The sequence below is a fragment of the Dendrobates tinctorius genome, unplaced genomic scaffold (assembly GCF_039654945.1).
Source record: "Dendrobates tinctorius isolate UK_male_01 unplaced genomic scaffold, ASM3965494v1 ptg000184l, whole genome shotgun sequence".
Classification (NCBI taxonomy): Eukaryota; Metazoa; Chordata; class Amphibia; order Anura; family Dendrobatidae; genus Dendrobates; species Dendrobates tinctorius.
Window position 1 is genome coordinate 7,801,981 of NW_027361851.1, and position 22,060 is coordinate 7,824,040.

Sequence of the window (22,060 nt, forward strand, 5' to 3'; positions counted from 1 at the left end):
CTGCGTTTGAAATAGCATGTGTTTTAAGAGTTAACATCGCTAGAAAACTGGTTAAAATGCCTAAAAACCGCAAACACATGCAAAACGCATAATGCGTTTTTTTTTGCATGCGTTTCTATTGCGCACGAAGCGCAGCGCTAAAAAATGTTAATGTGAAACTAGCCTAAGACATTTCAATTCCTTGACTGAACACGGTTCAAGTCCATTAACCCTTTCACTGCCTTTGACAGTGGCTCACACGCTGAGCCCGCATCTTTCCCTGTAATTTATGGCTGATTTAATCAGCCATCAAGTGCCGCTAACAGCCGCGGGCACCTGGCAACATTTTTTAATCCCTTTCCAACATCGGGCATATGTCGGACACACTCCCTTTGATGTGGGCTCCGGTGGTGAGCCCACATCTTTCTTGGGACATGTCAGCTGTTTTCAACAGCTGACATGTGCCAGCTGTTTTGAACAGCTGACATGTGCCAGCTGTTTTGAACAGCTGACATGTGCCCGCTGTTTTGAACAGCTGACATGTGCCCGCAATAACCGTGGGTGGAATAGAGATCCACCTACGGCTATTAACTAGTTAAATGTCGCTGTCAAATGCTGACAACGGTATTTAAATGGTGCTCATGCCAGAAATATGCACACCGGTGACCCGCGTCACATGATCTCGGGTCACCAGTGTGTCGGCATGACAACCTGAGGTCTCCAGGAGACCTATGTGTTATCAATTCTCTCTCTGGCTTCCCTCTGGTGATTACTGAAGGTAGTGGAGCTGGTCAGATTGAGAGGGGTTGCGAGTTCTCTTTCTGGGCTCCCTCTGGTGGTTACTGGAGGTAGTGGAGCTGATCTGATTGACAGAGGCTTGCCACCTGATAATGAGGAAGACGATTGGAGATCTGGGGTTTCAGATTGGGATTTAAGCCAGCCGACTCCCTCTATCCCTGCTGGTGATTTTCTTCCTGTGCCTCCTGAGGTCTGATGTCTCCTGCTCTGTCCCTGCATGTTTAGCTAAGTGGTTCATTTGCTACTCTGTTTGCATTTGATCTGGTTTTGTCTCTGCTTTGTGCGGGTCAGCCAGCTCCGGCTGGGGCTGTGCTGAATTACCGCCCATATGTTACTGCTTGTGCCAGTTTGTTTTGTTCCCTGTTAGATTGGTCTCTTTTTCCTTTGCTTTCAGAATATACCAGAGTGCTGATATAGTAGGGGCAAAGTCGTGCGACTTCAGTGTTTTTTGCGTGATTGCAGACAGTGTCTTTCCTTTCCTGTCTAGTTAAGTGTGGGCCCCATTGTTTGCTCAGTCTTTCTTCCTGCCTGCGTTTGCGTTTTCATCTGGTCTCACAGACAATATATGTTTGGGGGCTATCGATTCCTTTGGGTTCTGCTCCGGGGCAGTTTAGATTTCCCCTTTCTTGCTTTAGGCTTAGTGAGGCTGGTTTCACATTAGCGCATTTTCAGCGCACGCACGGCCGGGGGTAGCTCCGCCCCCGATCCGGCTCTCTGCCCGGCGTGCCCGCCCCTTCCTTGTAGCGCCGCCTCCTAGCGGACAGCGGCGCCTGCGATCGGCGCACCCTATCTTTAGCATAGGGTGCGCCGATCGTGCGCAGGCCGTGCGCTAGTTGCGCTTTGACCTGCGCTGCGCACTTTTGACGGTGCGCCGTGCGCGCCAAAATCAAACTTTTCGGATTTTGGCGCGCACGGCGCACCGTCAAAAGTGCGCAGCGCAGGTCAAAGCACAACTAGCGCACGGCCTGCGCACGATCGGCGCACCCTATGCTAAAGATAGGGTGCGCCGATCGCAGGCGCCGCTGTCCGCTAGGAGGCGGCGCTACAAGGAAGGGGCGGGCACGCCGGGCAGAGAGCCGGCTCGGGGGCGGAGCTACCCCCGGCCGTGCGCGCGCTGAAAATGTGCTAATGTGAAACCGGCCTTAGCTCTCCGGCTGTGCAGAGGCGTCTAGGATCATCGTAGGTACGCTCCACGGCTACTGCTAGTTGTGTGGACAGGATCAGGGGTCTGCAATCTTAGTTATCAACCTCTCACCTTTTCTGTGGCTTAGCATGGGCCTGCTATCATCCTCTGTGACCCTTTCATAACATCTATGGTTGTCAGTGCCGGACTGCTGTGACCGCCACCCAGTGGTTGGTGCTTACAGCAAGTCAGCAATTTTACAACATAGAGGCGATCTGACCATCACCTCTATGTTGCAGAGCCGATCGAGTTGTGCCAGCTTAACCTGATCACTAAACTGCGTAGCGAGAAAAAAAAAAAAAAAAAAAAAAAAGTCAAAACGCCAGAATTACGGGGGTTTTTTTTTTTGGTCACCATGACATTGCATTAAAATGCAGTAACAAGCAATCAAAAGAATGTATCTGCACCAAAATGGTATAAATAATAACATCAGCCTGGCACGCAAAAATAAGCTCTCGCCCAACCCGAGATCACGAAAAATGGACACACTACGGGTATCGGAAATTGGCGCAATTTTTTTGTAACAAAGTTTGGAATTTTTTTTCACCACTTAGATTAAAAGAGAACCTAGACATGTTTGGTGTCTATGAACTTTTAATGACCTGGAGAATCATAATAGCAGTTCAATTTTAGCATTTTGTGATCCTAGCAAAAAAGCCAAACAAAAAAACAAGTGTGGGATTGCACTTTTTTTTTTTGCAATTTCACCGCACGTGAATTTTTTCCCCAGTTTTCTAGTACACGACATGGTGAAACCAATGGTATCGTTCAAAAGTACAACTCATCCCACAAAAAAATAAGTGCTCACATAGCCATATTGACGGAAAAATAAAAAAAAGTTATGGCTCTGGTAAGGAGAGAAGCGAAAAACAGCGCCGGACCTAAGCACGTCATCCATAACACCCATCATCAGCTACCCTGTCACATGATTACGGGGCACCAATGGGTTGTCATGACAGCCAGGTTTGTGGCCTTCGTTCATACAGAAGATTGTGAAGCCCTGCTATTTGTGTCACAGGAAATCAGATGATCACAGCTTCAAGTCTCCTGTGGGGACTTTTGAAGAATGTAAAAAAAAAAAAAAAAGTACAATATGAAAAACCTCAAATCATCCCACTTTTTCCCCATCAAAAATAAAACAATTTAAAAGAAATACATATTTGATCCAGCTGCGTTAATATTGGATCAATATATACAATTTATCCGATCAGCAAACAGCATAATGAGAAAAAAAAAAAATCAAAACCCAGTATCCGTTATGGGTTTTTGAGACCCATAACGGATACTGGGTTTTGATTTTTTTTTTTTTTTTTTTTTGAGAGTGGAGGTAAAGAAAAAACAAGACAAAACATATGCTGGGTATGTGCGTAATCATAATTGTACTGAGGTGAAAAATTATTTTGCCAGGTCAGGTTTACCATATAGTGAACATGGCAAATAAAGCCAGAAAACAATTGTGGTCTTTCACTTTTTTTGGCAACTTCACAGCACTTTTTGGCTATTTTCCAGTACGCTATATGGCAAAATCAATGGTGCCATTCAAAAATACAACTCGTCCCACAAAAAAAACAAAAAACACAAGCCCTCATACGGTTATGGGGACAGAAAGATAAAGTTGTCTTGGAGGAGGAAAAAAAAAAAAAAAAAAAAAAAGGCGTGGTGGGGGGAATCAGAAAAATCACGGATTTAAATTTAAGTATGTGGGGGGGGAATCATCTGGCATCTTAACATTTCAAAAAAGACCAATAAAAATACATACCGTACTTTTTTGATTAGAAGACACTCTCCCCAAATTTGGAGGGAAAATGGGGGTGCGTCTTATAATTCAAATATACCTTACCGGCCGCGGTGGAGCAGGGTCCCTGCTGGATAAGGCAACAGAGGCGCGTTGCTGAAGGACACAGGCTAGGATGAGGTGGTGTTGGGAGGTTTAACACTGCGGGTGGTCGCTGGTGCAGAGGCTCCTCCGACATTTTGTGAAAGTCCGGGACCCCTGCACTTCCATGGTTTACATTGCGGTGGACTCCGGGAGAATGGCTGCTGGGGAAAGCACATGCACAGATGGAGATCTCGGCACCAAGATCTCCATCTGCGCATGTGCCGCCCCCGATGGCCACTTTCCTAGGGTCCACCGCAAAGTAAAGCATGGAAGTACGGGGGCTCCGGGCTTTCACAAAATATCGTCGGAGACCCCGCACCACCGAACAGCCACAATGTTGCACATCTGAACACCCCTTTCTCCCAGTCTTGGGTCCGCAGCATCAGTGACTCTGTGACCCCGCTTCACCGCAGCCACCACCCCCGGTAAGCAATAAGATAAATGGATTGTAAGAAGCACCACCATTTTATTAAAAGATTTTTTCCTATTTTTCTCCTCAAAATTTGGAGTTTGTCTTATAATCTGATGCGTCTTATAAATCGCAAAATACGGTAATTGTAGAAACCATACATTAAAAGAGGTTGTCCACTACTTTTTTTATTGACCTATCCTTAGGATAGTTCAACAAAGTCTGATCGTTTGGGGTCTGACACTTGGCTTCTCCGCCGATCAGCTGCTTGTGGTGACAGTGTACTGCACATTCACCTACTATTGCTTTGAATAGGGGCGGATGTGCAGTACCCTGCCACATACACTAGCAAAAGACAAAGCAGCTCCGCATTTGAGAAGACCTGGCCAGCGGCCGCCATGAACAGCTGATCAGCAGAGGTGCCAGACCCGGACCAATCAGACATTGATAACCCATCATAAAATAAGTCAATTAAAAAAAGGAGGTGGATGACCTCTTTAAATGCCAGAAGATTGAACCACCAGAATTACTTCCCTCCTTAAAAAAATACTACAAAAAGCTATCAAAGTGTCATATGTAGCTCAAAAATGATATCAATGAAAGAGGTCAGTTAAGGGCACAAAAAAGCACCCTCACACAGCTCCATGGACTTGGTATAAGTTTCAAAAAGCTGACTTTTTCCCCAACAAATTTTACATTTTTTTTTCCATTACTAAATTAAAAATGGAGACGTTGGGCATTGCCATTTATCGTACTGGCCTGAAGAAATTAATATCAAAAAAATAAAAGAAAATAATGGTAATTGCATTTTCCTCCTGCAATTTCAGAGCACATGGATTTTTTTTCATTTTTTTAGTACAATATATGGCAATATGAAGGGTGCATTCAAAACTACATCTCGTTCTGCAAATAATAAGCCTTCATATGCCCTACAGATGGAAAAAAAAAAAAAGAAAAAAGTTAACTCTTGTAAGGAAGTGAGGAATAAAAACAAAAATTCAATATACTAAATTCCTGTGTTAAAGGTTTAGATCAGACCAGCTGCATTCACAGATCGCAAGCAATGCTAGAAAAAAATAGAGCAAATTAAAGGTCGCTCTGTACAGTTTGTGCAACAAGGCCATAAATCCTGGTTGTGAAACCAGTGTCCAATATACAGATCATGACATATGGCCGTCTGAACCCAGCCTAAGGCTGAAATGCTACAGGTTCTCAATATGGAGGCTGTAAAAAGCCTTTGTTCTGCTTAAGAGATTGCGATTCCTTCCCACCAATGGACAGTTTTCATGTTTTTGATTGTTTTCTCTTCTCTCAAAAATCTGAATTTTTATTTTTGTAAGACTTGTAACTTTAGATTACACCACTTTACCATACAATGTACTGGAAATTACAAGTATCTCAGTCTGAGTTTTCGTTCTTTGCTCCCCTTCTTCCCAGAACCATAACTTTTTTATATTTTTCGGTCAATATGGCCATGTGAGGACTTATTTTTTGCGGAACAAGTTGTACTTTTGAACAACATCATTGGTTTTAACATATTGTGTACTGGAAAGCGGGTAAAGTTGCAAAAAAAAAAAAAAAAAAAAAAAAAACAATTTTTTTTTTTTTTTTTTACCATGTACACTAAAGGCTAAAGCTGACCTGACATGATTCTGCAATGTATTGAGTAAAAAAAAAAAAAAAAAAGCCATTTTCAGACACCTGTAGCGTCTCTATTTTTCGTGTTCTTGAGCTGGGTGAGGGTTTAATTTTTGCGTGCCGAGCTGACAGTTTTGATACCATTTTGGTGTAGATACGATCTTTTGATCGCCCGTTATTGCATTTTATTGCAATGTAATACAAAAAAAAAAAAAAAAAAACCCACCCAATTCTGGCATTGTGAATTTTTTCTCATTACACAGTTTAGCAATCGGGTTAATTCTTTTTTCATATTAATAGATCAGGGATTCTGAACGTGGCGATACCAACTATGTGTATGTTTATGTCAGGAAAACATGAGTTATTTCCTAATACCCTAGGTACACATACCATGCTCCTGCTGCCCTACCCCCATTTGGTTTATGCAGTGAAAGGGCTCATACTCACTTGCGAGAGACTCGCACTAGTCTCACATGAAAACCCGGCACTGGGACCGGAGCGTGCGGCTACATGTATTTCTATGCAGTTGCACGTTCCAGTCCCGGCAGCAGTGCCGGGTTTTCATGTGAGAGACTCGCACGAGAATCGTGCGAGTCTCTCGCAAGAGAGTATGAGCCCTAACACTGAGCTTCACAATGCAGCTGCAAGTCACGACTTCTGCCTCTGTGAAATTCTATCCCCTCTCCCTTCAGCAGTATGGTCCCTTTTAACCCCTTAAGGACCAAGCCACTTTGTAGGTTAATGACCAGGCCTTAACTTTGAAATCGGACCAGTGTCACTTTATGTGGTTATAACTCTGGAACGCTTCAACGGATCCCGCTGATTGAGATTTTTTCATGACATTGTACTTCACGTTAGTCTTAAATTTGCTTTGATATGAATTGCGTATATGAAAAAACAAATATGGCAAAAATTTTGCATTTTTCAAACTTAATTTTTATGCCCTTACATCAGCGATATGTCACAAAAAAGTTAATAAACAACATTTCCCACATGTCTACTTTACATCAGCACAATTTTGGAACCAAAATTTGTTAGGAAGTTAAGGGTTAAAATTTGACCGGCGATTTCTAATTTTTCCAACAAAATTTACAAAACCATTTTATTTTTTTTTAGGGACCACCTCATTTGAAGTCACTTTGAGGAGTCTATATGGCAGAAAATACTCAAAAGTAACACCATTCTAAAAACTGCACCCCTTCAAAAACACATTCAAGAAGCTTATTAACCCTTTAGGTACTTCACAATAATTGAAGCAATATGGAAGGAAAAAAAAAACACTAACATTTACTTTTTTTCCCCCAAATTTTTCTTTGGACACAATTTTTTTTTATTTTGTCAAGGGTATCAGGAGAAAATGAACCACAGTATTTGTTGTGCAATTTCGCCTGAGTACACGGATACCCCATGCGTGGAGGAAGACCAATCTTTAGGCGCACGGCATTGTTCAGAAGGGAAGGAGCATCATTTGAGATTTTGAATGTCAAATTGGCTGGAATCGAGAGCGGAGTCCATGTTGCGTTTGGAGAGCCCCTGATGTGCCTCAGTGGAACCCCCCCCCCCATAAGTGACCCCATTTTGGAAACTAGACCCCCAAGGAGCTTATCTAAATGTGTGGTGAGCACTTTGAACCCCCAAGGGCTTTACAGAAGGTTATAACGTAGAGTCATAAAATTAAAAAAAATCATTTTTTCCCACCAAAAAAAAAAAAAAATCTTTTCACCCCCAATTTTTATTTTCACAAGGGTAATAGGAGAAATAGGACCCCAACAGTTGTGCAATTTGTCCTGAGTACGCTGATTCCCCATATGTGGGGTGGATCCACCGTTTGGGTGGATGGCAGAGCTTGGAAGGGAAGGAGCACCGTTTTGGAATGCAGACTTGATGGAATGGTCTGCAGGCGTCATGTTGAGTTTGCAGAATCCCTGATGTGCCTAAACAGTAGAAATCCCCCCACAAGTGACCCCATTTTGGAAACTAGACCCCCAAAGGAGCTTATCTAGATGTGTAGTGAGCAATTTGAACTCTCAAGTGCTTCACAGAAGTTTATAACGTAGAGCTGTGAAAATTAAAAAAATCATTTTTCCCCACAAAAATGATTAACGAGCTATAATTTTTCAATATTTCGGCCGACAGTCATGTGCGGGCTTGATTTTTGCGGGACGAGCTGACGTTTTTATTGGTATCATTTTCGGGCACATAACGTTTTTTTGATCGCTTTCCATTTCAATTTTTGTTGAGGCAGAATGAACAAAAACCAGCTATTCAGGAATTATTTTTTTCTCCGTTCTGTGTGTGGTAAAATTAGTATGGCAGCTTTATTCTTCGGGTCACTACGATTACAACGATACCTCATTTATATCGTTTGTTATGTTTTGGCAGTTTGCATCACTTTATTCTGAGCGCTATAACATTATTCCGCTGATGGAGCTGTATGGCGACTCGTTTTTTCTGCGACAAGGTGGCGCTTTCAGTGATACTATATTTACCACAATTAGTTCTTTTTATCACACTTTTTCCAAGCGGTATGATGATACCGCTTCAAAAAAGTAAAATTTGCTACTTTGGTTTTTTTTATGGCGTTCACTGAAGGGGTTACCAAGGGTGACACTTTATAGATGGGACTTTTACGGACGCGGCAATACCAAGCGTGTATTTTTTCATTTATTTATTTTTTACATAAGTGTATTTAGGGGATTTTTTTATTATTAAATATTTTCTTTTACTACCTTTATGGGACTTTCACTTTTGTTGCAGCTATAATATGTTGAAATGCTCCAGCATTGCAATTATTATACCCTATGGAGAAAGCTTCTCAGAGGCTTTCCATAGCTGGATGACCCAGGGGTTGTCATGACAACCCCGGGTCATCATGGCACAGGTTGGGCCTCACGATTACATCGAGGGGATGCCGATCTGAGGCAGAGGGAGCCCCCGACCCTCTGCCTCCCCCCTGAACGCTGCGATCGCAGCACTCGGGGTTAACAGCCACGGGCAGCGCGGACGCCGCTCTTGGCTGTAAGTGCAGGAAGCTCAGCCACTGGCAGCCCTGAGCTCCCACACTTACAGGGCAGGAGATGCTGAAATTTCAGCATTTCCTGCCCAATCGCACTGTGATCGCTCAGTCAGATTGACCGCAGCATTCAGGATGTAGGGAACGACTGCAAGTGTCCCTGCACCCCTTGCCGTGCCTCTCAGCTGTCAGACAGCTGTCTGCACTGAACTACCACTGCGTGTTTACACGCAGTGGTAGTTCAAAGGCTTGAAGGGCATAGCCCATCATGGTGCGGGAAGTTAATTACCCAGACCAGTCTAGAGTGGTTTCTCCCTCCAAGCTTTAGATTTCCTTTGTCTATTCCAGGTCGAATTTCATAGCACACAGTAATCCGGGAGACAGGAAAAATATATTTTCAGAATCTGTATAACTAAAGCTACTGCCGGCAGCGTTTTGCAGCCAGTAGGTTCCTCAGAAAACGGAGAAATAGGTTCTGCGCCCCAGTAGCCCACAGACATGGTCTCAACATAAAGATAATTTTGTAAGAGAAAATTTAATACCCCTGTCGTCACTCTGTGAGCCAGAGATATTTATTTTATTCATTTATATAGTGCCATTAATTTCACAGCGCTTTACAGACATTATTGACACTGTCTCCGATGGGGCTCACAATCTACTCCCCCCCCCCCCCATCAGTATGTCTTTTGGACTGCGTGAGGACGCACTTCCAGTAAGATCAAGTAAGCTTGACAGCGGCATTTAATTCGTTAACAGCCACAGGTGGATCGCAATTCCACTCGCGGCTGTTGCCGGCACATGTCAGCTGTTTAGATCAGCTGTCATGTGCCCAGAAAGGTGCGGGCTCAGTGCTGCAGCCCGCACCAAACAGGCGAGTCTGGCATCGGCGTACTATTACACCCAATGTCGTCGTGATCAGAGTTCAGTTCCTGAGCTCACCAATCACCAGACACCCAACCAACATGGTGGATGTCGGGAAGCAGTCACTCAAGGGCAGAGGGGAATGAAGGGATGTGGAGCCCTTAATGCCAAGAGCAGTGTGAGCCAGAATAAAAGTGAATTGTACTGCTTTAGCACCTGTATAAATCTGACAAACAGGTTTGTCTCAACCAGCCTGCACTTCTATCTCGCAGAGTGAGCAGACCTGCAGGCTTGTAACCAGGGCTGTGGAGTCGGAGTCGTGGAGTCGGAGTTAGTTTTGGTTGGAGTCGGAGTCGGTAGAAATGTACTGACTCCAGCTTTAAAAAAAATGGATTAATATTTCATAATTGAACTTTCAGGAGAATTTTATAAATGTTACTCAAATATATATGTTCTATCAAACTATGAACAACAGTGATAAGCAGTTCTGCTGGAGATAAGAGACATTTCTTACTTCTTGTGTGTCACTGTTCTCCACTGCCCTTATCTAATCTTATACTTGGTTAACCTCATGCTGCCCCAACCCCCCTACTTACAATGTATGAAACTGAAAGTGAAAATGTGTTGCAAATTCTTAGTAGTAAAGCTCCTCCTCTAGACTAGATCATACTAGGTGTGCGTCTTCCAAGCATCTCACAGCTGCCTGCTACTCAGAAGAGGAAGACTGTAAGAAGTATTATCCTTTCAACAAACTTTGCATCAGTTAACTGTGAGTACATGAGGAATAATAACAGTATTACTGACCACTATATCAGTTGTACGACCTGGCAATAATTTTGTACAATTGTTTTTAGGAAAAACAATTGTCATTTGGATTGTGAATGCAGAATTAAAAACCTGAGAATGTCAAAGAAGCATCACATTAAATCCGCTGTAGTTGAACATTTCACCATCACTCAAGATAGAAAACATTATGTCTGTCAGTGTATGACAAATGATCCAGACGAAAAACAAATGCTGTGAAGCCAAGATGAGTGCATATTCAGGCAAAGATAAAAATGCTCCTACCAGAGCTTCTAATCTAAAGAGACATTTACAGCGCTTTCATCCAGAAGTATTGAAAGCAGTGGATGAGAAAGACTGCATCCAAACCAATGAACCAGTGCCCAGCTCTTCCAGCCAAACAAAGGAGCAGAGAACTTTGCAGCCATCAGTTGCAAGATATTTTGTCAGTGACAAAGTTACTGTGACAATGACAGATACATTTAAAAAACAGATCATAGAGCTTGTCAGGGTGGATAAAAATCAATGTTTTTTAAAAAAAAAAAAAAAAAAAAAAAAATATCGGATTTTTTTGCTTTCAATCGGATTTTTTTTTATTTAAATCGGATTTTTTTCAATAAACTGCTTTTTGAGGAAAATATTTTACCATCCAAAGGTTCTTCCATCATGAGATAAAGCTGAGTTGTTTAACTCAGTAGAATAAAGGCTGTATATGTGTAACATTCACAATGCCATGCTCTTCCAGAGGTTTCTGTAGGATTAGTGGGCACTTTCTCTCCTATATTATCACAGACGCTCGCTTTACTTACGCAGTTCTCAAAACTGAATTTGACTCCGCAGAGGTCCCAGCCTCTTCTTCACGGCAAAAATGTTACAACATGAACAGAGTTGAGAAAAAGACCTTAATCCTATTGTTCTACAAACCTATGAATACAGAATCAACCCCTTCAGTGCCAAGTCCAAGAAGTTAGACAATATGTTTCTGATTGTTTGGAGTGAAATAGATCTGCACAACACAAGAAGAATGTGAATCTAAGTGTGAGGAGGAGGAAGGGCAAGCAGACAAGAAAATGAAAGTGAAACTTTGAGCACAATACTGCAGCATAGCCACAGACAGACAAGTCTGGATCTGTTTGTGTGTACGATCTGAGGTTTATTACATTCTTTCCTTATAATGGCAGCAGGCCGTAAAAGAGACCCAGTTTGGGAATATTTTAATGAAGCTCCTTCGCCTATCGGTAAGGCAGGCATGCGTGCAAAATGCAAACGATGCAACAAAGAGATGCAAGGCCTGGTGGCGCGAATGAGGCAACATCATGAGAAGTGCGGTGATGAAGATGACCAAAGAAACACTTCTGAACAGGCAGGATCTTCAGGTTGGTAAACATTCTTATTGAATCCTATTTCTAAAGACTGAACTGTCATGTGTGAGAAAAATTATATTTCTTATTATTACTGCATGTTACTGTCATTTGGTACAGTTATGAAGAAAAACAAATATTCCTTTTGGGGCAGGGGCAGTGATGCGTTGTGTACAATAAGCAGAAATTGTATAAACAATAAAATAACAGCATTGACTTTTTTTGTTTAGGGGAATTCATGGATTCTGGAAACTATCCACCTCCAAGATCACCATCATCCTGTTCTACAGTTTCAGAGTTATCCATCCAGGATAGTGCTTCATTAGCAGCAGCAGCATCATCATCATCAGACACCCACAGCCACATATCACCATCACCCAAAAGGAAGAAAAAACCTTTACCTCCTGGAACCACCATAGATAGGTTTGTGATAAGAACTAGCAGATTAGAAAAAGAGTTGATTGATGAAAAAATTGCCAAGTTTATTTATGCAACGAACTCTTCTTTCCATCTGACTGAGAACCCACATTTCATTAATATGGTTCAGTCACTGAGACCAGGATACAGTCCACCCAGCAGAGCTGATGTTGCAGGGAAACTGCTGGATCAAGTGTATGACAGAGAAATGGAGCAATGTGCAACAGCTCTGGAGGGTAAAATTGTTAACCTAAGTATTGATGGGTGGAGTAATGTCCACAATGATCCTATTGTATGTGCTTGTATAACAGAAGGTAAAGTCTTCCTTGCACAAACAACTGATACGTCAGGAAATGCACACACAGCAGAATACTTACAAGAAGTGGCAGTAAAAGCTATAACGACATGTGAACAAAAATTCAAATGTCTAGTACGCAGTTTGGTCACTGACAATGCTGCAAACGTATCCAAGATGAGAAGAGATTTAGAAGAGCAGGGAGGGAATACAAAGCTGCTAATAACATATGGTTGCAGTGCTCATTTGCTGCACCTCTTAGCCAAAGACTTAAGTGTTCCAGAAATAAAGGCTAATGTTGTTGAAATTGCTAAATACTTCCGTAATAATCATTTTGCTGCAGCAGCTCTGAAAAGGATGGGTGGAACCAAGCTAACGCTCCCACAAGATGTTAGATGGAACTCTGTGGTGGACTGTTTTGAGCAGTATATCAAAAACTGGCCTATTCTGATGACACTTTGTGAAGAAAATCGAGATAAAATAGATGGCACTGTCACGGCCAAAATCCTCAACATTGGGCTTAAGAGAAATGTTGAACATATGCTGAGCTTCCTGAAACCCATCTCTCAAGCTTTAAACAAAATACAGAAAAATAGCTGTTTTATTGCGGATGCTGTTGAAATTTGGAAGGAACTGAGTGAACACTTAAAAACAGAACTACACATGGACAGAATTAAATTACAAGCAGTAAACAAACGAATGGGACAAGCACTGACTCCAGCTCATTTTTTGGCAAATATTGTCAATATCCAATATCAGGGTCAAAACCTAAGTGCTGAGGAAGAGGAGTTAGCTATGACATGGGTATCCAGCAATCATCCATCTTTAATGCCAACTATAATAAACTTCAGAGCTAAGGGGGAACCATTCAAGAAATATATGTTTGCTGAAGATATTTTAAGGAAGGTCACACCAGTAAACTGGTGGAAGTCACTTAAGCGCTTGTATTTAGAGACTGTTCAAGTAATGATTTCACTTTTAACAGCAGTAGCTTCTTCTGCAGGCGTTGAAAGAATATTCTCTTCCTTTGGACTCATTCATTCTAAATTGAGAAATCGGTTGGGACCCAATAAAGCAGGAAAGCTGGTTTTTCTTTTCCAGATTATGAATAGGAACAAAGAAGAAGATGATGAAGATGACGACAAGTGAGCTACAGAGGACAGCAGGGACAGTAGTATTTAAGTTTTTCATGTGTCGGCTGGGCTGACAGTCTAAGTTTCTTAAAATATATATATATTTTGTTTAGCCAAATTAGTTAACAAACATGGATGTTTGTTTAAGCAAATAACTTATGCTGTAATGTTGTTATTGTTTCAGTTGAATAAATCTATTTAAATTGTTATTAAGGTCAGGATTATTTTTCTCCTTCCCAAGTACAACAGAACAGTGGTGTCCAAATATGAATGATTAACCCATTAAACTGGGGAGAAAAAAGTAATATAAAAAGTGATTCTAAAAATCTTCATCTACTTGCATGTTAAAGTAGCAAGAACTAGTTTAGGTAGAAACTTTGATTTAAATCACTGATTTAAATCAAGCCTTACTGACTAGTGATTTAAATCAAATCCACCCTAGAGCTTGTTGTAAAGGATAGTGTGCCTATTTCATTATTTTCACGACCAGCTTTTGTGTGTCTGAATGGGGAAATGGCCCGCAAGCTTGGTGTTTCTCTGGAGAGAGAGAGAGTATTAGAAAATTTGTAATCGAAGAAGCTTTTAACCCCTTCATGACCAAGCCTATTTTGACCTTAATGACCAGGACATTTTTTGCAATTCTGACCAGTGTCCCTTTATGAGGTAATAACTCAGGAACGCTTCAACGGATCCTAGCGATTCTGAGATTGTTTTTTCGTGACATATTGGGCTTCATGTTAGTGGTAAATTTAGGTTGATAATTTTTGCGTTTATTTGTCAAAAAAATCAGAAATTTGGTGAAAATTTAGAAAATTTTGCAATTTTCTAATTTTGAATTTTTATTCTGTTAAACCAGAGAGTTATGTGACACAAAATAGTTAATAAATAACATTTCCCATATGTCTACTTTACATCAGCACAATTTTGGAAACAAAATATTTTTTTGTTAGGAAGTTATAAGGGTTAAAAGTTGACCAGCGATTTCTCATTTTTACAATAAAATTTACAAAACCATTTTTTTTAGGGACCACCTGACATTTGAAGTCACTTTGAGGGGTCTATATGGCAGAAAATACCCAAAAGTTACACCATTCTAAAAACTGCACCCCTCAAGCTACTCAAAACTACATTCAAGAAGATTATTAACCCTTCAGGTGTTTCACAGGAACTAAAGCAATGTGGAAAGAAAAAATGGACATTTTAATTTTTCCAACAAAGATTTTCTTTTAGCATCAATTTTTTCATTTTCACATGGGTAACAGGATAACAGGGGGGGTGAGGGGGGGGATCAGAGGATGGCCGGGGAGCAGAGGGAATGGGAGGGGGGCAGATGATGACAGCGGCGGCAGATCGCCGCTGTCATTCAGTTGCGGGGGGGGGGGGGGGGGCGTGGAATCGGTGTCTCCAGCCATGTCCGATGCTACAGCAGCATCGGACATGGCTGGATTGTAATATTTCATCAATTTTCATTGATGAAATATTACTATCGCTCTGATTGGCTGTTTCACTTTTAACAGCCAATCAGAGCGATCGTAGCCACGTGTTTACAAAGCCCCCTGTATCTGCGGGTCGGGTGACCTTTCAGTGACCCCGGTCACCCGACCCGCAGGGGGGCTTTGAAGTCATGACGCCACATAGGCGTCACTGGTCAGATTTGAACCAGGTTTCATGACGCCTATGTGGCGTCATTGGTCGTGAAGGGGTTAAACAAAAGGAAGAACTTAAAAAAACTCTCAAGGGACGCTTTCTGTTTCTTAAAACGGATGCCTGCACACGTCACAGAGTGAACTATTTTGCCATCAATGTCCGATTTGTTTGTGACAAAAATGAAATAGTTACCAAGACATTGGCAGTAAAAGACATCAAAGCTCATCACACCAGTGAGTTTCTCCAGGTCTTGGTGGAAAAAGATTCTGCAAGACTATGAACTTAAAAAAGAGCAAGTTCTTTCTGTCGTAACTGACAATGCTTCAAATATGATAAGTACTATTAAGCTAATGAATGAGAGTAATGATGGTGACCAGCAGCGAGAACATTCTGGGTCCACAGACACAGAAATGTTTGAAATAGAGGAACACAGTATTGTAACTGAGGAGCAAACTGAAGTTGCTTCAGATGAACAGCAACATCATAGTTTAGATGATCTTGTTGAAACTGTGTCAATATGTTCTTTCATTCATCACATGCGCTGTGTTGTGCATACGCTACAGCTGGCTATAAGAGACAGTCTGCAAGAAGGACATGCTGCTGCACTGATTGGCAAGGTGAGAAAATTGGCTACTGTTGCCAGAACCCCTAAAGTTGACTCAATTTTGAAGAGACGTGCTGGAAAAGGGGCAATTATTGATCAAGCCACACGATGTAGCAGTACTTACTTAATGATTCAGCGCTTGGCTGAACTGAAAACCTTTCTTGTAGACATTGATAACCCTCATCTGACGCTAAATGAAAGTCAGTGGTATCAGGTGACTGAGCTGGAAAAATTGCTAGAGCACCCATTTACAGTGACTAAAAAATTACAAGCAGAGGACTTAACTCCAGGTATTTTCTTAAAGGAGTGGAAGAACCTGATGTTTCGCCTGTCCCAAAGAGGAGGGTTAATTGCAAGTGGCATTGCTACATCAATGAAACGGAGAGAGGAGCTACTATTACAAAATAACATTCTTTTGGCAGCTGTTTATGTAGACCCAATGCATCGGATTCTTCTAGATGATCAACAGCTAAGTAAAGGAAAAGAAGCTCTGTTTGAAATAGCAGTAAGGATGAAAGGGTTGCAGAACAGTCAGGAGGAACAAGAAGAATTTGGTCGTCCTGCCACATCTTCACCCTCATCATCGACTGATGAAGAATTTAATTTCGAAAAATATTTGGATCACAAGGACCGTGCAAAGCGTTCCCGCATAGAAGAGTCATCCCCATCAAGGAACACAGCCAGTACATTTCAGCAGAATTTTTCATGTGCACTAAAAGAAATTGAGAAATTTGACCGTTCATCAAAAATAACAGTGCAACAAGCGATTCCTCTGTATCCTGACATTGTCAGAGATGTTGCCCGAGTGGTTACTGCTTTGCCACCAACACAAGTTAGTGTAGAGAGGTTGTTCTCTGCTCTCAAAATAATTAGATCAGATTTGAGGGCATCCATGAAGGAGGATCTGACAGAGGCAATACTTTTTCTGAGGACAAATTTATAGATTTCTTCTTATTAACTGCATAAAAGTGTTTATTGCATATTTACTTACAGTTTAGAAAAGTTTATAAAAGTTATTTGCTATATTCTAATTGTATTCTAATAAATGTAGTTTTTGCTCCAAGTGGTCTGATTACTTATATGATGGTGAGAAACTGAATAAGCACGATGTTTAATATTTTACAACAGTAAATTTGTTGTTATGAATTGGCCATTTATGAAGGAGTCGGAGCCGGAGTCGGAGCCTGATAAAATCCAGGAGTCGGAGTCGCAACTGTGGCTTACCGACTCCACAGCCCTGCTTGTAACTCCTTTCAAGATGTCAGTAGGTCTGTGTTTATATACACAGGAAAAATGGCACTCAAATACAAGCTACAGAGCCATTTGTCACTGCCAGTCTGGGCAGCACCACAGGAGGACACCAATTCCCACCTGCAGCTCCAGCTGAAATTCTCCTGAAGTCAGACTTGGGTTTTTTTTGGACTGGTAAACTGACCTAGCTGAAACCTGTCAACAGTAAAATATACTAGTACAGAAATAACGCTGCACCTTCAGTTTGGGGATATTTTGAATCCTGACATCATCAGTGATACTCCCGACCACCACAGCAGTTTTGCCATCACGTCCAGTGAGCTTCATTTTGCGAATCTATAAAGAAATAGAATTCATTAATGGTTGAGATACAAAAGTAGTTCAATCCTTGGTCTGTCCTAAGATTACACTGCAGTTGTCACAGGTTCTCCCTTTAAAGAAAAAAAAAAAAAAGCACCACTCCAGCATTTTCATTGATGAATTGGTGCTGTAAACCTAAGCCCCCAGCCTTAAATTCACATTCCGGCATCTTCCCAGTTTTTCCACTGCCGCTCCGGTCAGCGCCACCTGACTTCCAGTCAGTCAGAAGATAACAGTCACAAGCTCTGAATGTATCCATGAGGGCCACAGCAAGGTTCCCATAGACCTGAATTGAAGAGTGACCTCCAGCAAACACTGGAGCAGCCAGCAAGTCACAGACCGCCGGAGACCGATCGGAGCAGCAGCGATAGAAGGGGAAGACGCCAGGTATGAGGGTAGGGGACTTAAATTTGAAACACCATGTCACAGTAGAATAAGAAAAAAATACAGTTGAAGTGGTGCTTTAAGTTAAAAAATATACTTTTCAGTAGTAAAGAAATCATTACAGACAACGTAACAAAACATGAGAAAATAAGTATTTAAGGCTAGTTTCACGCTAGCGTTATGGGGCGCAGCTCAAGGCCGCCGCTTAGCTCCGCCCCGGCCACACCCCCTCCGGTCAGCTCCTCCTCCCTCCGTTGGTCTGATTTTGCTGGCGCTGCACCCAGCGCACAAAAAAACCGTGTTGCATTTTTGTGCGCTGGGCGCAGCGCCAGTAAAATCAGACCAGCGCACGGTCAGCGTACCCAACGCTAAATATACGGTACGCTGATCACATGCAACGTCATGCGATCCTAGGAGGATGTGGCCGGGGAGGAGCTAAGCGGCGGCCCTGCGCCTGAGAACGCTAGTGTGAAGCTAGCCTTAGCCATTAACAAGACTCACTGTGACAAATGATAGATCGCGGCAATGATCACATTTAGGTCGAGCATATGCAGCACAGGTGTGTACAACAGAGGCTTCTATGTACATGCGGTGAATGTCACAGCGGAGCTACAACATGGCAGCGGGGGAGGGCAAAAGGAAATCAGGGATCTATGGATTCTACATAAACCTTCCTGCGTCATATGGTCAGATATTGCTCCATGGCCAGTTACAGGGGTTGTTATCCACAATGAAGAGCCTCATGCCTGCACTTTATTAAGCAGATTATATGAACTGCTCACAGTCTTTGCCTAAATCATAAGCGAACCCCTGTCAATGCTCAGCATGCACAGACAGTCACTCACAAAGAACTCTGGCAAAAACTAAGAGACCACTGCACAGTTTTATAAGACTCAGCTTCTCTACATGTCTGACAGCCATTCCATTCCGGTATCAGTTGAATTCTAACCAGAGTACACCTCATTGTACTTAATGTGCTTCTGATTAGGTGATCACCTGAACCAAATCTTATTTAGCGAAGTATAAAAAACCCTGCTGTGGTGTTCACAATCCTCTTGCAATAGGAAAAGCTGGATGGCAAAACAAGTGCTAGTAATATCCCAAAAGTAATAGGAATGAAAAAATAACTTAACCATGCCAAAGGAGTTGAAAAGAAAAGTCTTGAGTGAGGAAAAGGGCTCAATTCTAGCTTTACTAGCAGAGGGATACAGTGAGCACCATGTTGGTGCCATCCTTAAAATTTCTAAGATGGCAGTCCATTACAAGGTCAAGCAGCAGACATTGAGGACAACAAAGCTACAGACCGGCAGATGGCAAAAACTACTCTCTACTGACCGGGATGACTCATCTTATTCGAATGTCACTCAGCAACGGCAGAATGACAAATGGCAGCTGGGGTGAAGCGCATGGCAAGAACAGTTCTTAACAGGCTCGTAATGGCAGGGCTCAAGTGATATAAAGCTAGAAAAAAGCCTTTCATCAATGAGAAGCAAAGGAGATCCAGGCTGAAGTTTGCTAAAGACCATAAGGATTGGACCATACAAGACTGGAGACTCTTAAGAGTAATTTTCAGCTTTGCCCAACACCTGGTCATCTAATGGTTACACGGAGACCTAGAGAAGCGTACAAGGCAGTGTCTTGCACCCAGTGTGAAATTTGGTGGAGGATCGGTGATGATCTGGGGATGCTTCAGCAAGGCTGGAATTGGGCAGGTTAATCTTTGTGAAGGATGTATGAATCAAGCCGCATACAAGGTTATCCTGGAAAAACAGTTGATTCCTTCTGCTCAGGCAATGTTCCCCAACTCTGAGGACTGGTTTTTGCAGCAGGACAATGTGCCATGCCACACAGCTAGGTCAATCAATGTGGATGAAGGACCACCACATCAAATCCTTGTCATGGCCAGCCCAATCTCCAGTCCTGAACCCCACTGAAAACCTCTGGAATGTAATCAAGAGGAAGATGGATAGTCACAAGCCATCAAACAAAGAAGAACTGCTTACATTTTTGTACCAGAAGTGGCATAAGGTCACCCAAAAGCAGTGTGAACGACTGGTGGAAAGCATGCCAAGACGCATGAAAGCGTTATTGCACAAAATATTGATTTCTGAACTATTCCTGAGTGAAAGGGAATCTGTCACCCCATTTTTCGACTATCAGCTGCCAGCACCGCCATCAGGGGCTTATCTACAGCATTCTGTAATGCTGTACGTAAGCCCCCGATGTAACCGGAAAGATAAGAAAAATGAGTTATATTATACTCACCCAGGGGCGGTCCGGGTCCAGTTTTTGGTCGGATGGGTGTCGTGGTCCGGACCGGCGCCTCCCATCTTCTAACGGTGACGTGCTCTTTGCTGCCTGTCGTGGCTCCGGCGCAAGCGAACTGCTCTGCCCTGTTGAGGGCAGAGCAGCATACTGCAGTGTGCAGGCGCCGGACCTCTCCCGGCACCTGCAGGACTCTGCTCTGTCCTCAACAGGGCAGAGCAGTGTGCCTGCGTCACGAGAGGCAGCAAAGAGGAGGACGTCACTGTTAGAAGATGGGAGGCGCTGGACCGCAACACCCATCGGACGCCCCTGGGTTGAGTATAATCTAACTCATTTTTCTTATCTTTCAGGTTACATCTGGGGCTTATCTACAGCATTACAGAATGCTGTAGATAAGCCCCTGATGGCGGTGCTGGCAGCTGATAGTCAAAAATGGGGTGGCAGATTCCCTTTAAAACATTAGTATTGTTGTTTCTAAATCATTACAAACTTGTTTTCTTAGCATTATTTGAGGTCTGCAAGCACTGCATTTTTTGTTTTTTTCTGGCCATTTCTCATTTTCTGATAATAAATACAGAATTTAGTGCTTGGAAATTCGAAGACATGTTGTTAGTAGTTTATAGAATAGAACAGCAGTTTACATTTTACTCAAAAATATACCTATAAAGAGAAAAGTCAGACAAACTGAAAATGATAGACAGCAGACGTCATGGCCAATATTGCGTTTGGATCCCTATAAGGCTAAGTGCACACGTAGCAGAAAATTTCTGCTTGAAAACCTGACTCCCTTCCCAGAAACCACGCGTTGTTTTCTGCGAGTTTTTACCGCTATTTTTTAGGCTGTGTTCACACGTAGCATTTTTTTCGCGGGTTTTACCACGGAGTTTCCAATAAATCAGCTATAAAACCGCGAAAAATAAGCTTCCCATTCATTTCGCACTTTTTGTGCACATTGATGCGGTTTTTAACCGCGAAAAAACTGCATCGCGGTAAAAAACGCAGCATGCTCATTAATTTCACGGATTTTTCCGCGTTTCTGGTTATTTCTATGCGTTTAGAAAACGCGTGGAAAAACGCATAAAAAACGCGCAAAAATCGCGCAGAAAAAAAAGCGCAGTTTCTGGGAAGGGAGTCAGGTTTTCCAGCAGAAATTTTCTGCTACGTGTGCACTTAGCCTAACACTCATGAGATATTCAAACTTGGTATCAGTAAGTTCCAAGAGCCTGAATAAATAATGTAGCCTCATGACCTGCAGCCAATTAAGAAACAGGACACTAGGAGTAATCATAGTACAATAATGAACTAGAAGTGCAGGGAAGACAAATCTGTATAAAGGCTTTTACTAGTGCTGAACAACCCCTTTAAGTCACTGCCAAAAGGAGTCATACAAAATTTGCTGTATAGCTAGGAAACAAAATTAAAATGGGTTTTCAGGGCATAAAAAAAAACAAACATCCTCACTAGTGCATGATCACTATCCACAGCAGCATCCTGTCAGGGGCTGCATGTGATCACTGCCGTCAGTGAGAGCAGTCACTATGGACATGTTATTGACACCTGCGCAGTGAGGACAGGAAGGCGAGGAGAACGAGATATTTCACGTTGCTGCATTAAGGGTTATCCATGAAAAACAAGTCAAGGGGTTGTCCGGGCTTTTCGCATAATCTCAGTGCATATCTGGGATGCAGAATGCTGACAATAATTTACCTTCTGTGGCCAGTTTGCAGGGTTTCCAAGATATGATCTCTAAAAATGTCCGGGGGGGGGGTGGAGGATGTTCTGGCATTGAAATGAGAACTG

At 42.4% G+C, this 22,060-nt stretch overlaps 2 protein-coding genes across 2 annotated transcripts in view; one reads left to right on the top strand and one right to left on the bottom strand.

Moving 5' to 3' along the window:
* Positions 1-22,060, bottom strand: part of RPL18 (ribosomal protein L18) — a 33,263-nt gene that overhangs the window by 6,164 nt on the left and 5,039 nt on the right. Inside the window, exon 4 of the mRNA XM_073552095.1 lies at positions 17,489-17,587. Coding sequence (XP_073408196.1) covers positions 17,489-17,587 — 99 coding nt within the window. The remainder of the gene's footprint in view (positions 1-17,488; positions 17,588-22,060) is intronic.
* On the top strand, positions 10,862-17,398 carry LOC141055091 (uncharacterized). The gene is made up of 3 exons (XM_073552047.1): positions 10,862-11,919; positions 12,135-13,253; positions 17,289-17,398. The coding sequence occupies exons 1-3, from the start codon at positions 11,718-11,720 to the stop codon at positions 17,396-17,398; spliced, it is 1,431 nt and encodes a 476-aa protein (XP_073408148.1). The 5' UTR covers positions 10,862-11,717.

Bases quoted from the DNA above. Each gene is read 5' to 3' on its own strand.
- LOC141055091 (XM_073552047.1), top strand. From the start codon at position 11,718: ATGGCAGCAGGCCGTAAAAGAGACCCAGTTTGGGAATATTTTAATGAA. The intron at 11,920-12,134 runs GTTGGTAAACAT...TTTTTTGTTTAG, and splicing joins TGAACAGGCAGGATCTTCAG to GGGAATTCATGGATTCTGGA. The intron at 13,254-17,288 runs GTGAACACTTAA...TTATATACACAG, and splicing joins TGAAATTTGGAAGGAACTGA to GAAAAATGGCACTCAAATAC.